The sequence below is a fragment of the Manis pentadactyla genome, chromosome 13 (genome assembly GCF_030020395.1).
Source record: "Manis pentadactyla isolate mManPen7 chromosome 13, mManPen7.hap1, whole genome shotgun sequence".
In the NCBI taxonomy this organism is placed as follows: Eukaryota; Metazoa; Chordata; class Mammalia; order Pholidota; family Manidae; genus Manis; species Manis pentadactyla.
In genome coordinates, this window is record NC_080031.1 from 48,677 (window position 1) to 62,454 (window position 13,778).

At 35.7% G+C, this 13,778-nt stretch overlaps 1 protein-coding gene and 1 long non-coding RNA gene across 3 annotated transcripts; both read right to left on the minus strand.

The window, feature by feature from the left end:
* Positions 1-230: 230 nt before the first annotated feature.
* Positions 231-4,922, minus strand: LOC130680303 (uncharacterized). 2 transcript variants are annotated; one of them, XR_008993258.1, is made up of 4 exons: positions 4,801-4,922; positions 4,406-4,549; positions 3,986-4,129; positions 231-774 (listed from the first exon to the last, which is right to left on the minus strand). It is a non-coding gene; the product is annotated as an uncharacterized LOC130680303 (long non-coding RNA). The 2 variants fall into 2 exon arrangements; XR_008993257.1 differs by having other exon boundaries at positions 231-1,471.
* A 221-nt stretch (positions 4,923-5,143) lies between these two features.
* LOC130680458 (uncharacterized) lies at positions 5,144-8,803 on the minus strand. The gene is made up of 6 exons (XM_057491074.1): positions 8,589-8,803; positions 8,164-8,295; positions 7,739-7,870; positions 6,086-6,235; positions 5,228-5,383; positions 5,144-5,147 (listed from the first exon to the last, which is right to left on the minus strand). The coding sequence occupies exons 1-6, from the start codon at positions 8,702-8,704 to the stop codon at positions 5,144-5,146; spliced, it is 690 nt and encodes a 229-aa protein (XP_057347057.1). The 5' UTR covers positions 8,705-8,803.
* Positions 8,804-13,778: the final 4,975 nt, after the last annotated feature.

The window sequence follows — 13,778 nt, forward strand, 5'->3', positions numbered from 1 at the left end:
GCAGGCCCAGGGCCACTCAGCACTAGGAGGGCCAGACACCTGAGTAAAGGCCTGGCCACAAGGGGTCCATCCTGCTCGGAGACATTCCTCCTAAAACATTCCTTGTATTTTCAAGATTTAAAGCAATTTTCTAGTTTCTCCTTTTCACAGAAAACGAAGATTCTGAATGTGGTTTAATCATGAATAATTCATAAAATTAAATACATTCACTAAAAAATACACTTACAAAATTAAAAAAAGGAAAAGTAGATATTTATTGAGAGGGAAAGGAGAACCATCTCCCACATTAGAGCTCTGGTGTTGAATATTCAGTGCGATTTGATATATTTTAATTGCTGTTACTCTGTAACACCTTTACCTTTGAAAATTCTTTGGGTGTGCTTCCCTGTTCTACCTAAATTAGCTGATAAATCACACAAACCAATAACCAAGGGCCTTGGTTGTTGCAGGAGTGAAGCCTTTAAAAATGGTATCATTTTTCTGATACTGTTTTTGTGTGAGATACTTTTACTAAGATAAAAAGTCATTATGCGTGTGCCTTGCACATTTATGTAAAATATAGTTGACATTGCTGGTCTTATTCGCCCTTATTGAAAAGGAAAAAAGAGATTATTGTAGCTTCGGCTCACTTTGAGAATATCTGTCCACTTTTTCTCAAAATACCTCCTCATACTGTGGCCAGCTCTGCCTGTATCAGAATCATCTTGATTAAATGCTTCACAGTTGTCAAAAACAAGCCTGACATCGACAGCAAAGGATTCCAGGTTTGGATACCTGAAAGAAAACACATGATTTAGAGGTTCTTTTGTAGGGTGGCTTTGTTTTGTAAACAAATGAAATGATAATAAAAGGTAAAATAAAAAGTAAAACTGAAAAGGTAAGAGAAAAAAAGATAATTGCATTTAAGCAGAAATAAAACACCTTATATCCTCTTACAAATGGAACATTTTAAAACTTACATGTGTTCTGGACTATAAAGGATATAGACAGGTTAAATGGAAAAAACAGATTTCTCAGAAGATCAAGATATATTTCAACTAACTAGCATTTCTCCCCCCATCCAATTTCCGGTTTGACTTAAATCACAGTTCCAGCCCAGAACTCATTCCACTTGACTAGTTTAACTTTTCTGACCAATTGTAGCACTTGTAGTACCCTATGACCCACATCCAAAACAACTTAGTTTCATTAGAAATAATGTCAATGCCTCCTATGCACGATACACATTACAGCTGCCCTGGACCCTTCACGTACATCCCAGGACAGGCCACTCTGTGTTAAATCTTCCCCATTTCCTCTTTCTCTTCTCTTTTCAACCGTGCTGTTTTCTCAAGCAATGGATTATGATGATCCCAACAACAAAACAGCACGTGTTATCCCTTCACAGAGAAACACTACGAGGATCTGCCCTTCCATTGGAAGCACTGTGGCGTCTGTGCTTTTTTGGTGCGATAAACCTGATTCTCTTTCTCTGTAAGAGCACAGAGAAGACAGAATGGTGAATGCACCTGCCTAAGCTTTTTGGTAGCCTTGTTTCAAGGTTGGCCTTGTTTCAAGCCAACTCAAGCCAAATCAATATATTTTGAAGGAGGGCTTTTGGATATCCAAATTTAAAGTAATTCTAATATATGATGATAAGCTGAACACTAATTTACCTTTTAGAAATACCTATGAAGTACACACGGGAGCTCTGAGACCTGGTAAAAGTGGAACTATTTCTTTCATCAAATACCTTGTATAGTCTTTTTCACTCTCTCATGATATATGCAATAATAAGAGAATTAAGTCAGTACTAATGTAACCTCACCCATTTTCCTATCCTTCTGGGAATTATTATTTTTATTCAGGTGACATTCACATAACATAAAATTGGCCATTTTAAGGTAGATAATTCAGTGGCACTTGGTATATTCCACACATTCTACTACCACCACCTCTATTTAGTTTCAAAACATTGTCATTACCCTAAAGTGAAACCTCATACCCAACCAATCAAACAGTTACTCTCCATTCCTCCCTATCCCAGTCCCCAGAAACAACTAATCTGTTTTTCTGTCTCTATGGATTTACCTATTCTGGGTATTTCATAAAAATAGAATCATACAACATATGAGAATAGTTTTTATAAAATATTTTAATATTACTCTGAGAAATATTTCGCTCTTTAGACTCTTCCTTACTACAAGAAAAGGTTAATGATTAATGTCAGGCCAGGGAGACTGGAATCCAGGAAAGAATTCTCGGTGAGATTCTAGGTGCGGTGAGTGCGGTGCTCACATCTCTGCCGTCCCTTCACAGGACAGGGCAGCTGACAGAACCCAGATTCATTAAACTAGGCACCTCCTCCCCTCTGTTCTATAAATTTCTGATTTAAATATTTGAAATATTGTTGTGAGTTTTGTTTCCAGCTCATTAGTTTGGGCTTAATCAAACAATTTGAAGTTAGAGGACCTTGAATCCACTGAATTTTGCCTCCAACACAGCTGGCGTCATGAACAGGATCATACAGAACTGCTCCCCTCTGCCTGCCTCCCTCTGCTATGTTCCTCCACCATTCACCAGTACTCGTTCTCAAAAGGGAGCTCCAATTTTTGGTAATGTCTAAGCTCTATTTTAATGTTTGAACCTGTGTGTTTTGGGGATTTTGAGGCTGAAGTTCATCCTCCACCCAGGAACTGGAGAATCGCAGAAGATAAAGTCAAGAGTTGATTTAAACACTGGTAAAGTCTTCCTGTGTAAGTCTGTCCTAGCCATGTGCTACCCACCTAAACATCTGAGCAAAAGAACTAGTTCCTATCTAGACACCAGCTTCTGCTGTTTGGTTCATATTAGAACCAATATTTTAACAGTCTTAAATGTTTTCTGAATTTTAATTTTTTAAAAGGTAAATAGAATCTTTTGAAAGACTGGCATTTCAGCCTACAAACAAATAAATTAGTCATTTTGTCAACTTCTTAAATCCTTTGATACATATAAGAATGTTGGTCACTAATGAGTTAAGTTCTAATCAACACTTCTAAATTGAATATAAATTATAGAACACGGTCATTTTCTCCCAAGGAATATCCAGGAGGGATCAATTAATACACTGTTAAATAATGCTTTTAAAAAACACAGTAAGAATGTAATCAAAATATATTTTATGGTTCTTTTTCATGTAAAGTTCCTTTTTTCTCCAGAATTACTGGTGAATTTGCCTGCAGTTATGGGCACAAGCTACATTAACCAAAAGCAGTATATAGGAATAAAGGGAGCGGGGAGAATGGAGTAGAGGGCCCATGCAGCTCCACGGCTCCTGGCCATTCTCACGTGAAATGCTTTATGTGGGTTTGTTCTGTAAACAAACAGCCTCATTCCTTCCTGTGGTTCCACAGGAGTCCAGTATCCAGAACCAACTAAAGCCCACTGACAGTGGTCACTCCCTGGCAGGAGTCTGAAGTCGTTTTAACAAAAATCATTAACTGTGACCAGGAAGCCACTTTACCTTTCGATAGGATCACAAAGACCATATGGTAGAGAGGAGCAAATAATTTTCTTCTACTTTTAACACAGGCCTTTTTTGTAATCTATGATTCATTGTAAAGCTTTCATTACTTAAAATTAACAATGATCCATCTTATAATAATCTGAAAATATTATGAAATCAATTTTTGTTAAATGCACATGAAATGGTATTGATATCCCAATGATGCACAATATAAGCTCCAGCTTACATGTCACGTAGTCACTTTGGGAGGCTTCCCTGATACTTTTCCTTAACTCCCAGGCTGGGTTTGGTGGCCTTCCAAAGTCAAAACAGCTTTATTACACTATTTCTAATTACTGATATAATTTTAATTGACTGGTCTTCCATATCATACTACCTTAACCACACATATATATCCTGTCTCTAAAGACAGGGCTTGTAATTGATGTATTCTTGGCTCACCGTAAGAGTACTGAGCACATAACATTCAATAACACTGAACAGAAATGATGTACTTACTGTCCACTAATTAATTTCTCTCTAATTGTGGAAAAATCCATAGGCTTCTTAATAACTTTGGTATAACCAGGAACAAAGTTCAAGTTTACAGGAAGACGAAAAGGCCATGCATCCTCATGATTTTCTATTTCGGTAAGGATCATACTAGAGAAAATAATATTTGAAATCAATATCCATGCTTTAGAGTTATCTATCTTTAGTAAAAGTTTAGCTTTTATTCTCTTTCAAGTAAACACAATGCAAATTAATTCATAAAAAAAGACGAATGAATATTTACTTATAGTACAGAGTTGACATTATATAGGAAAATTCTTATTTACGCAAACTGTCAAAAAGTCACCTTTAATATATAGTGGAAGGTTTCTAAACAGATACAGTGGGATGTTATGAACATATAGGACAGGGGAAGAGAAATAATACCTGCACAGGTCCTTACAGTCATCTCGTTTTGCTTTCTTAACACAAGTAAAACTTGGTTCTGACGAGTTACCAGAAGTGTTTTCCTCCCTTTTTCTTTTTCTCTGCTCTTTGCTGAGATGAGTTTCTATTTCATTAAGGTTCTTACTAGAGAAAATAATGTTTGAAATCAATATCCATGCTTTAGGGTTATCTATAGCTTTCATTCTCTTGCAATGCAAATTAATTCATAAAAACACATGAAAGAATACATTTACTTATAGTACAGAGTTGACATTACATAGGAAAATTCCTATTTACACAAACGGTCCCAAAGTCACCTTTAGTATGGTGGAAGGTTTCTAAACAAATACAAGGGCATGTTATGAACATACAGGACAGGGGAACAGAAATAATACCCGCAAAGAGTCAGGTCCTTAGAGTGTTCTCGTTTCGTTGTCTTAACGGAACTAAAAGTTGGTAGTTTGGCCCAGTCACAGGTGTTTTCCTCTGTTTTCTTTTTTCTCAATGCTTCGCTGAGGCGAGTATGCATATCAGTGAGGATCATCCTAGAGAAAATAATGTTTCGAATCAACATCCATGCTTCAGAGTTATCCATCTTTAGTAAAAGTTTAGCTTTCATTCTCTTTCAAGTAAAGACAATGCAAATTAATTCATAAAGAAGATGAAAGACTACATTTACTTATAGTACAGAGTTGACATTACATAGGAAAATTTCCACTCACAAAAACTGTCAAAAAGTCACCTGTAATATGGTGGAAGTTTTCTAAACAAATACAATGGGAGATGTTATGAACACATAGGACAGGGGAACAGAAATAATACCACGAAAAAGTCATGTCCTGGTAGAGGTCCGGGTTCTCTATCAGTTCCTTAGAATAAGTAAAAGGTGGTAGTTCTTTCAAGTCACAAGTGTTTGCCTCCATTTTTTCTTTTATCAACTTTTCACAGAGGCGATTTACCATTTCAGCAAAGACAAAACTAGAGAACATAATGTTTCAAATCAACATCCATGCTTCAGAGTTACCCATCTTTAGAAAAAGTTTAGCTTTCATTCTCTTTCAAGTAAAGACAATGCAAATCAATTCATGTAAAGGATGAAAGAATACATTTACTTAGAGTACAGAGTTGACATTACATAAGAAAATTTCTATTTACACAAACGGTCAAAAAGTCACCTTTAATATGGTGGAAGGTTTCTAAACAAATACAATGGGATGTTATGAACATACAGGACAGGGGAACAGAAATAATACCGGCAATTAGTCAGGTACAGAGACTCCTTTTGTTTCGGTTCCTTAACAGAGATACAACTGGGTTGTTTTGACAAGCGACCTGAATCATTTTCCTCCGTTGTTCCTTTTCTCTGCTCTTTGCTTAGATGAGTTTCCATTTCATTAAGGTTCGTACTAGAGAAAATAATGTTTGAAATCAATATCCATGCTTTAGAGTTATCTATTTTAGTAAAAGCTTAGCTTTCATTCTCTTCCAAGTAAAGACAATGCAAATTAATTCATAAAAACACATGAAAGAATACATTTACTTATAGTACAGAGTTGACATTACATAGGAAAATTCCTATTTACACAAACGGTCAAAAAGTCACCTGTAGAACGGTGGACCTTTCTAAATAAATACAATGGGATGTTATGAACATATAGGACAGGGAAACAGAAATAATACCGGCAAAAAGTGACATACTCAGCCTCCTCTCTTTTCGGTGTCTTAACGGAACCACAAGTTGGTAGTTTGGACAAGTCATAAGTGTTTTTCTCCGTTTTTCCTTTTCTCAACTCTTCACTGAGGCGAGTTACCATGTCGGCAAGGATCGTCCTAGAGAAAATAATGTTTCAAATCAACATCCATGCTTCACAGTTATCCATCTTTAGTAAAAGTTTAGCTTTCATTGTCTTTCAAGTAAAGACAATGCAAATCAATTCATAAAAAAGATGAAAGAATACATTTACTTATAGTACAGAGTTGACATTACATAGGAAAATTCCTATTTATACAAACGGTCAAAAAGTCAACTGTAGGTTCCCAGGAATGTGTTGTTTTAATTTGTCTGATTTTTCTCAAACTATTCAAATTCAGTTAGACAATATTCATCATATCATTGATAAGTTTTCACAAATGCCTAGGGTGCCTAACTGGTTTTTTTGGTTTCACTGGAGATGGCTGGTAATTGTAGGTCTGCTTTTGTTATGTAGCTGTATTCCTATTATGTTAATGTGTGTGCACAATTTAATTAGTAGTTTAAAACCTATCATGCTTATGTTACTCTACAAGATGATATGTCAAAGAAAAAATCAATCTTCCCATGTTTTCTTCCATCTGCTACTTCTATAGCTTCTCTTCTTCCTTCATAATTACAACCCCTAAGTAGAATTCGTGCCTCATATCGAAATTACCAAGTATCATAATTCTTCCAAGTGCTAAAGATACCTCAAGACAAATGCTGGGGATAGAAGCCACAGGGCATAAATATGCAAAGAAGTAAAAAGCTAACCTTTTCAAACAATATTGCTTCTCTCTCACTTACCAACTTTACATTTCCCTGTATGGCCCCGGAAGATGACTGGTTAGCCAGAGACGGGTAAGATTCCTAAAGGGAGGAACAACCTAAGACAGGCACAGTCGCAGGGGGGCCATCAGGTGAGAAATTGGGGATCAACAGAGGTGAGGCTTAGAACCTCACCCCCACTGTTTTGAGAGAAATCTTCTGCATCCGTGGATGTTTTGTTGCCCTTCTCTAGCTTGGATTAATACTTAGTCTATAGGCACACACCTGATCATCTACATCTGCCCTCTTACAGCACTAAACTATGTTTTCTACCTTTATCTTACATCTACCTACCACTTCAGCACTTTATTAAAAATAGTAATAGTAATAATAATAATAATAAGGGAGAAATGTGGGATTCACATATAAATCAAGTATAAAAATCAAACGAATAATCATATTTGACCTGATTGTTTATAGCTCATAATACATGATCAAAACCAAAAGTTTCTGTGATGACTGCCCTTGCACTGTTCACCATGTAAGAACTTATTCACTATGTAAGAACTTGTTCATCATGCTTCAGAAGATTGGAGACTGCTGAGAATTAGGCTTGGGGTTGATTAATGATTGTGCATTGAGTCCCCTATACAGAATTTTATTGTTGTTAACAACCATTTGATCAATAAATATGAGAGATGCCCTCTCAAAAAAAAAAAAGAAAAAAAAAAGTCACCTGTAGTATGGTGGAACCTTTCCTAAACAAATACAATGGGATGTTATGAACATATAGGACAGGGGAACAGAAATAATACCGGCAAAAAGTGACATACTCAGCCTCCTCTCTTTTCGGTGTCTTAACAGAACCACAAGTTGGTAGTTTGGACAAGTCATAAGTGTTTTTCTCCGTTTTTCCTTTTCTCAACTCTTCACTGAGGCGAGTTACCATGTCGGCAAGGATCGTCCTAGAGAAAATAATGTTTCAAATCAACATCCATGCTTCACAGTTATCCATCTTTAGTAAAAGTTTGGCTTTCATTGTCTTTCAAGTAAAGACAATGCAAATCAATTCATAAAAAAGATGAAAGAATACATTTACTTATAGTACAGAGTTGACATTACATAGGAAAATTCCTATTTACACAAACGGTCAAAAAGTCACCTGTAGAACGGTGGAACCTTTCTAAACAAATACAATGGGATGTTATGAACATATAGGACAGGGGAACAGAAATAATACCGGCAAAAAGTGACATACTCAGCCTCCTCTCTTTTCGGTGTCTTAACGGAACCACAAGTTGGTAGTTTGGACAAGTCATAAGTGTTTTTCTCCGTTTTTCCTTTTCTCAACTCTTCGCTGAGGCGAGTTACCATGTCGGCAAGGATCGTCCTAGAGAAAATAATGTTTCAAATCAACATCCATGCATCACAGTTATCCATCTTTAGTAAAAGTTTAGCTTTCATTGTCTTTCAAGTAAAGACAATGCAAATCAATTCATAAAAAAGATGAAAGAATACATTTACTTATAGTACAGAGTTGACATTACATAGGAAAATTCCTATTTACACAAACGGTCAAAAAGTCACCTGTAGAACGGTGGAACCTTTCTAAACAAATACAATGGGATGTTATGAACATATAGGACAGGGGAACAGAAATAATACCGGCAAAAAGTGACATACTCAGCCTCCTCTCTTTTCGGTGTCTTAACGGAACCACAAGTTGGTAGTTTGGACAAGTCATAAGTGTTTTTCTCCGTTTTTCCTTTTCTCAACTCTTCACTGAGGCGAGTTACCATGTCGGCAAGGATCGTCCTAGAGAAAATAATGTTTCAAATCAACATCCATGCTTCACAGTTATCCATCTTTAGTAAAAGTTTAGCTTTCATTGTCTTTCAAGTAAAGACAATGCAAATCAATTCATAAAAAAGATGAAAGAATACATTTACTTATAGTACAGAGTTGACATTACATAGGAAAATTCCTATTTACACAAAGGGTCAAAAAGTCACCTGTAGAACGGTGGAACCTTTCTAAATAAATACAATGGGATGTTATGAACATATAGGACAGGGGAACAGAAATAAAACCGGCAAAAAGTCATGTACTCAGCCTCTTCTCATTTTGGTTCCTTAACAGAGGTACAACTGGGTTGTTTTGACAAGTGACCCGAATCGTTTTCCTCCGTTGTTCCTTTTCTCTGCTCTTTGCTTAGATGTGGTTCATATACCAATACCAATAAAACGGGATACTCCTATTTACTGATGTCTGCTACTTGATGCACTACTTAAAGCCATAAAAGCTGCACCATTGGCCATAAGGGCATCTAAAAGGCACAGTATGAAAATAAGATAAGCACTACCAGTAGCTTAGTTTGATCATCTCATTTCATTTCAAAATTCAAAAATCAAAAGTTGTAACGTCTAATCAATTCTTTTTAGTACCCACAAAGGGATATTTCTAATATCACTTCTAAAATTTAGCTATAAAACACGAATCTATTTCATATTCTCTCATCAACCTAACTGAAAATTCTTATTCTATTCAATGGCAATTTTGCATCAGGAAAGATGGGAGAATATGGGTCATAATTGTACCTGATTGTACAGTAATCCAACTTTCATTTTGACATCAGTAACACAAATTTTCGGACAGTGGCCTTCAATAAGGCTTATACAATTCAATTAAAAATCTTAGGGACAGATCATACTTATAGACAGATAAGCAGATGTATGAGATGCACTGTGCTGTAAAGCCATGCAGCAGTATGTAATATGACGGCAGCCAGTGCTACACTTTATGCATTGCTATGACAACCACATCACAACCAAATTACAATGCGGTGTTAGATGTACAAAAATAAACATACCCATACCATATCTAGTCTATGCCGCTCCACCTCCTGGTAGAAAGAGTTGGCACATTATGAAACAGAAATCACATAGCCATGAAACCAATTTTTAACCCCCCAAAAGACACCAATACCAAAGCAAAGCAATAACTGTAAGATGAAGGGAAAACTTAAGGGGGAATCATAATGGAAATTTTTAAGAAAATATTTTCAAGATTCTCCCCAAATTAAGATTTAAGAAAAATCATAAAATGTACATTTCAACAATTGTTTAACTTCATGTCTACAGATCTGATGTTTCAGAAGAACAGCTTGTTGTCTTCTGATTTCTTTCTCCTAAAAAATAAAAAGCTTTTAATATATAATTTCAGGGAAGATTTAGAACATGTTACAAGTATTGCAAGTTCCTTTTCTGATGTTCTATAGTTGTCCATTAGGTCGAACTATATAAAATTGCAAATATGTAATCATTTTTTACTTACAAAATAGGCAATTTCATGCGGTTCTACCTAACACATAAAAACTGTATGACAATATCAAGGATCTTTATTCAGCAGCCATTTAAACTTAAAATTCAAGGGCCTCATGCCACATTTCAATAGCACATTTACTGAACCGACTGACCTAGATTGTCAGAGCATGTCAGATACAAATGGAACATGTAATTTTTATCATTTTAATAATAAAATATTTATTAAATAAATCTAATAAGTAGATTTGGCACAACCCTGAAATCTAACTAACTCGAACCCTCTCCACTCAGAATATAAATTCCCAAACAGTCTATAATTAACAGCATCTATATCATTTTATACACTGTATGTGAATGAGAGTGATGAGAGACAATGGGATCAGCTTGAGATTCTCACACCTGCCTAGGACTCAGCAGACCATTCCAAGGGGGTGGGGCTTGATGCAAGCTATTCTATGAAGGCTAATAATTTAAATATTTTTATAAAGATAAAATCTGGGTGAAATTACTATTAAGGGAAGCCATGCAAAAGGGTAAAAATCTAAAAAACAAAGTAAGAGAGTCTATATAAAAAGGTGACAAACAGTTCCCTGGGTTTATAAACTACACAGCAAAACCCAGTCTGTAGAAAATTCTACAAATTACCCAGTTTATTCAACAAATAAATTTCAAGAAGTGAAAACACTGTGAGAAGACTAAAGGGGCCTTAAAGGATGTATCAAACATGCCCAATGTTTGGATCTTACCTAGATTTTGATTCAAATAGACAAACTGTTCAGGAAATTCTGAGAGTTAAGAATTTAAAAAATGAAAATTTTGAACAATTTGATATTTGAGTCTGATATTTGATGATATCAAGAAATTATCATTTTAAAGTATGATAATGGCATTGTGATACTTTTGTAGAAAACAAGAAATCTTATCTTTTAGATACATTTACAGATGAAGTACGATGTCTAAGATTTGCTTCAACAAATTATGAAGAGGAGTACTAGATGGGAATATATGTAAAACAATATTGTTCATATGATAATTTCTAAAGCTGATAATAGGTACATGATGTACATTATTTTGCCTACTTTTGTGATATTTCAGATTTCCCACTACAAGTCTCCTTGTGGAAACACATACACCAGCATAATGCTAGTGTACTACAGGAATAAGCCTGCTTAGTGCACAGGTAATAATCAAGAGCTGGTTGTCCTCCGTAAGGAAGTCAAAACAAATACACTGTTACGTGACCTTATTTAGAGTCCCAAGTAGTATGTCCAGACATAGGAAAAGCATCCTTTCAAAATAACCTTTCTAAAACAATTTTTAAATTACCTTCTTTTTTGAAAGAGAATTCCGTTGGCGTTAAGGTTAAGAAAACTTTTTTAGTGTTCCTTTTTCCTTAAAAGAGCCTTAGAGCAGGATTCAGCCTGAACCACTCTGGGCACTTCTGAAGCCAGAGCCAGCAGTCCTGATCGCCCTTTATGCTGTGATGCCAGGCTCGGAATCATGGCATATGATGACCTCACACAATGGGTGCCATGGACACAAGCACTGCTCTTGCTCCCATCACGGATGACAGTTACACCCCACAGTCCAAGCACCGTGCTCTGTCCGAGGCATTTTGAATGTATTGTTTACTTTAATCTTCATAATCATTTGACCTAGGAAGGTGGGTTTTACTATCCCTATATTACCATTGAGGGAACCACAGGCCCACTGAGGTTAAATCATTTCCTGAGGTACACTGGCAATAAGGAGCAGAAATGTGTGATTTGAACCCAGGACTGTCTCTCTCTAAAACCTGGGGTCTTGGCCACTACACGTACTTCACTGCTATTGCAAAGACATTTTTATACTTGATACTGATCACAATATTCAGGATGAAAGCATAGTCAAGATGATGTTATGAGTGGGTTATGGAAAAAACCAATGCACATACTCAGTGTCTACATGTCAAAAAATATCTATACTAAATCTTTTCAGTAATTCCCATTTTAAATATTAATCCTGAGGAGAGAATTTTGGCTGAGATTTCCAATGAAGTCAGTAGGAACAGCAGTTCTACTAAATGCATTTTTACACCATAAAACACTAAGAAGGAATCCGGCAAAACAGTTTTATGTTCACCAGCATGGGGAGCTTTTGATTGAATTTCAAGGGTTCAATCAATTATCCTTTCTTTAATCCAGTTATAATTTTTACATAGTTATGTTTTATTCAGCTAGGAAAATATACTTGCGTCAAAAAAGGAAGATTATCTTGGTGTCCAAAATTCACCTGACAAATGACATCATTTACATTTTTGCTTTTGGCATTAATAAATAAATACTTTCTAAGGGTGTTTCATGTATTGGGCTATCTTCTGACTCCAGGATTTCATAAAATGAGAAATAGATTGTTAGGAAAATCTGAAGCTTGTATTAAAAGTTTAATTCACTGAACAGTCAAAACAATTGTGGGTGAGGAAAAAAAGAAGTATTTTTCTCAATAAACTTTTCCTTAGAAAAAGCAAATACAATTTATATCATTTGATTCGTATGCTTTTTGGTCATTCAGAAATTATGCATAAAAAGGAGTTTATTCTTTTTTCTTAATTCCTAAGACTAAGATAGTAAATGATTCCTGAAAATAATCTTTCTTAAGATTTAAAAGAAACAGATAGAGAAAAAAGATGACTAAGAAGATAGAAATGGTGACAGATCAAGCCTTTTATACCATTATGATTCTCCTTTCTACAGTTACTAATTTAAATCTGTAGCAGTAACACATTCATTTCTATAAATACTATGGTGAGAGAGAAGAAAAAAAAGATTTATGGAAACACATACACCAGCATAAAGCTAGTGTATTACAGGAATAAGCCTGCTTACTGCATAGGTAATAATCAAGAGTTGGTTGTCCTCCATAAGGAAATCAAAACAAATACACTTGTACATGTCCTTATTTAGAGTCCCAAGTAGTATGTCCAGACATAGTAAAAGTATCCTTTCAAAATAACCTTTCTAAAACAATTTTTAAGTTACCTTATACTTCTTTGAGAGAGAATCACTTTGGTGTGAAGGTTAAGAAAAAAATTTTAATGTCTTTTTCCTTAAAAGAGCCTTAAAGCAGGATTCAACCTGAACCACTCTGGACACTTCTGAAGTCAGAGCCAGCAGTCCTGACTGCCCTTTATGCTGTGGTGCCAGGCTCAGAATCATGGCATATGATGACCTCATGCAATGGGTGCCATGGACACAAGCACTGCTCTTGCTCCCATCACGGATGACAGTTACACCCCACAATCCAAGCACCGTGCTTTGTCCGAGGCATTTTGAATGTGTTGTTTACTTTAATCTTCATAATCATTTGACCTAGGAAGGTGGGTTTTACTATCCCTATATTACCATTGAGGGAACCACAGGCCCACTGAGGTTAAATCATTTCCTGAGGTACACTGGCAATAAGGAGCAGAAATGTGTGATTTGAACCCAGGACTGTCTCTCTCTCTAAAACCTGGGGTCTTGGCCACTACATGTACTTCACTGCTATTGCAAAGACATTTTTATACTTGATA

Coding starts and splice junctions, on each gene's coding strand:
- LOC130680458 (XM_057491074.1), bottom strand. CDS start 8,704: ATGGTAACTCGCCTCAGTGAAGAGTTGAGAAAAGGAAAAACGGAGAAA. Junction 8,296..8,588: donor CCGAAAAGAGAGGAGGCTGA/GTATGTCACTTT, acceptor TATTTTCTCTAG/GACGATCCTTGCCGACATGG. Junction 5,384..6,085: donor GAGTATGTCACTTTTTGCCG/GTATTATTTCTG, acceptor TATGTTCTCTAG/TTTTGTCTTTGCTGAAATGG.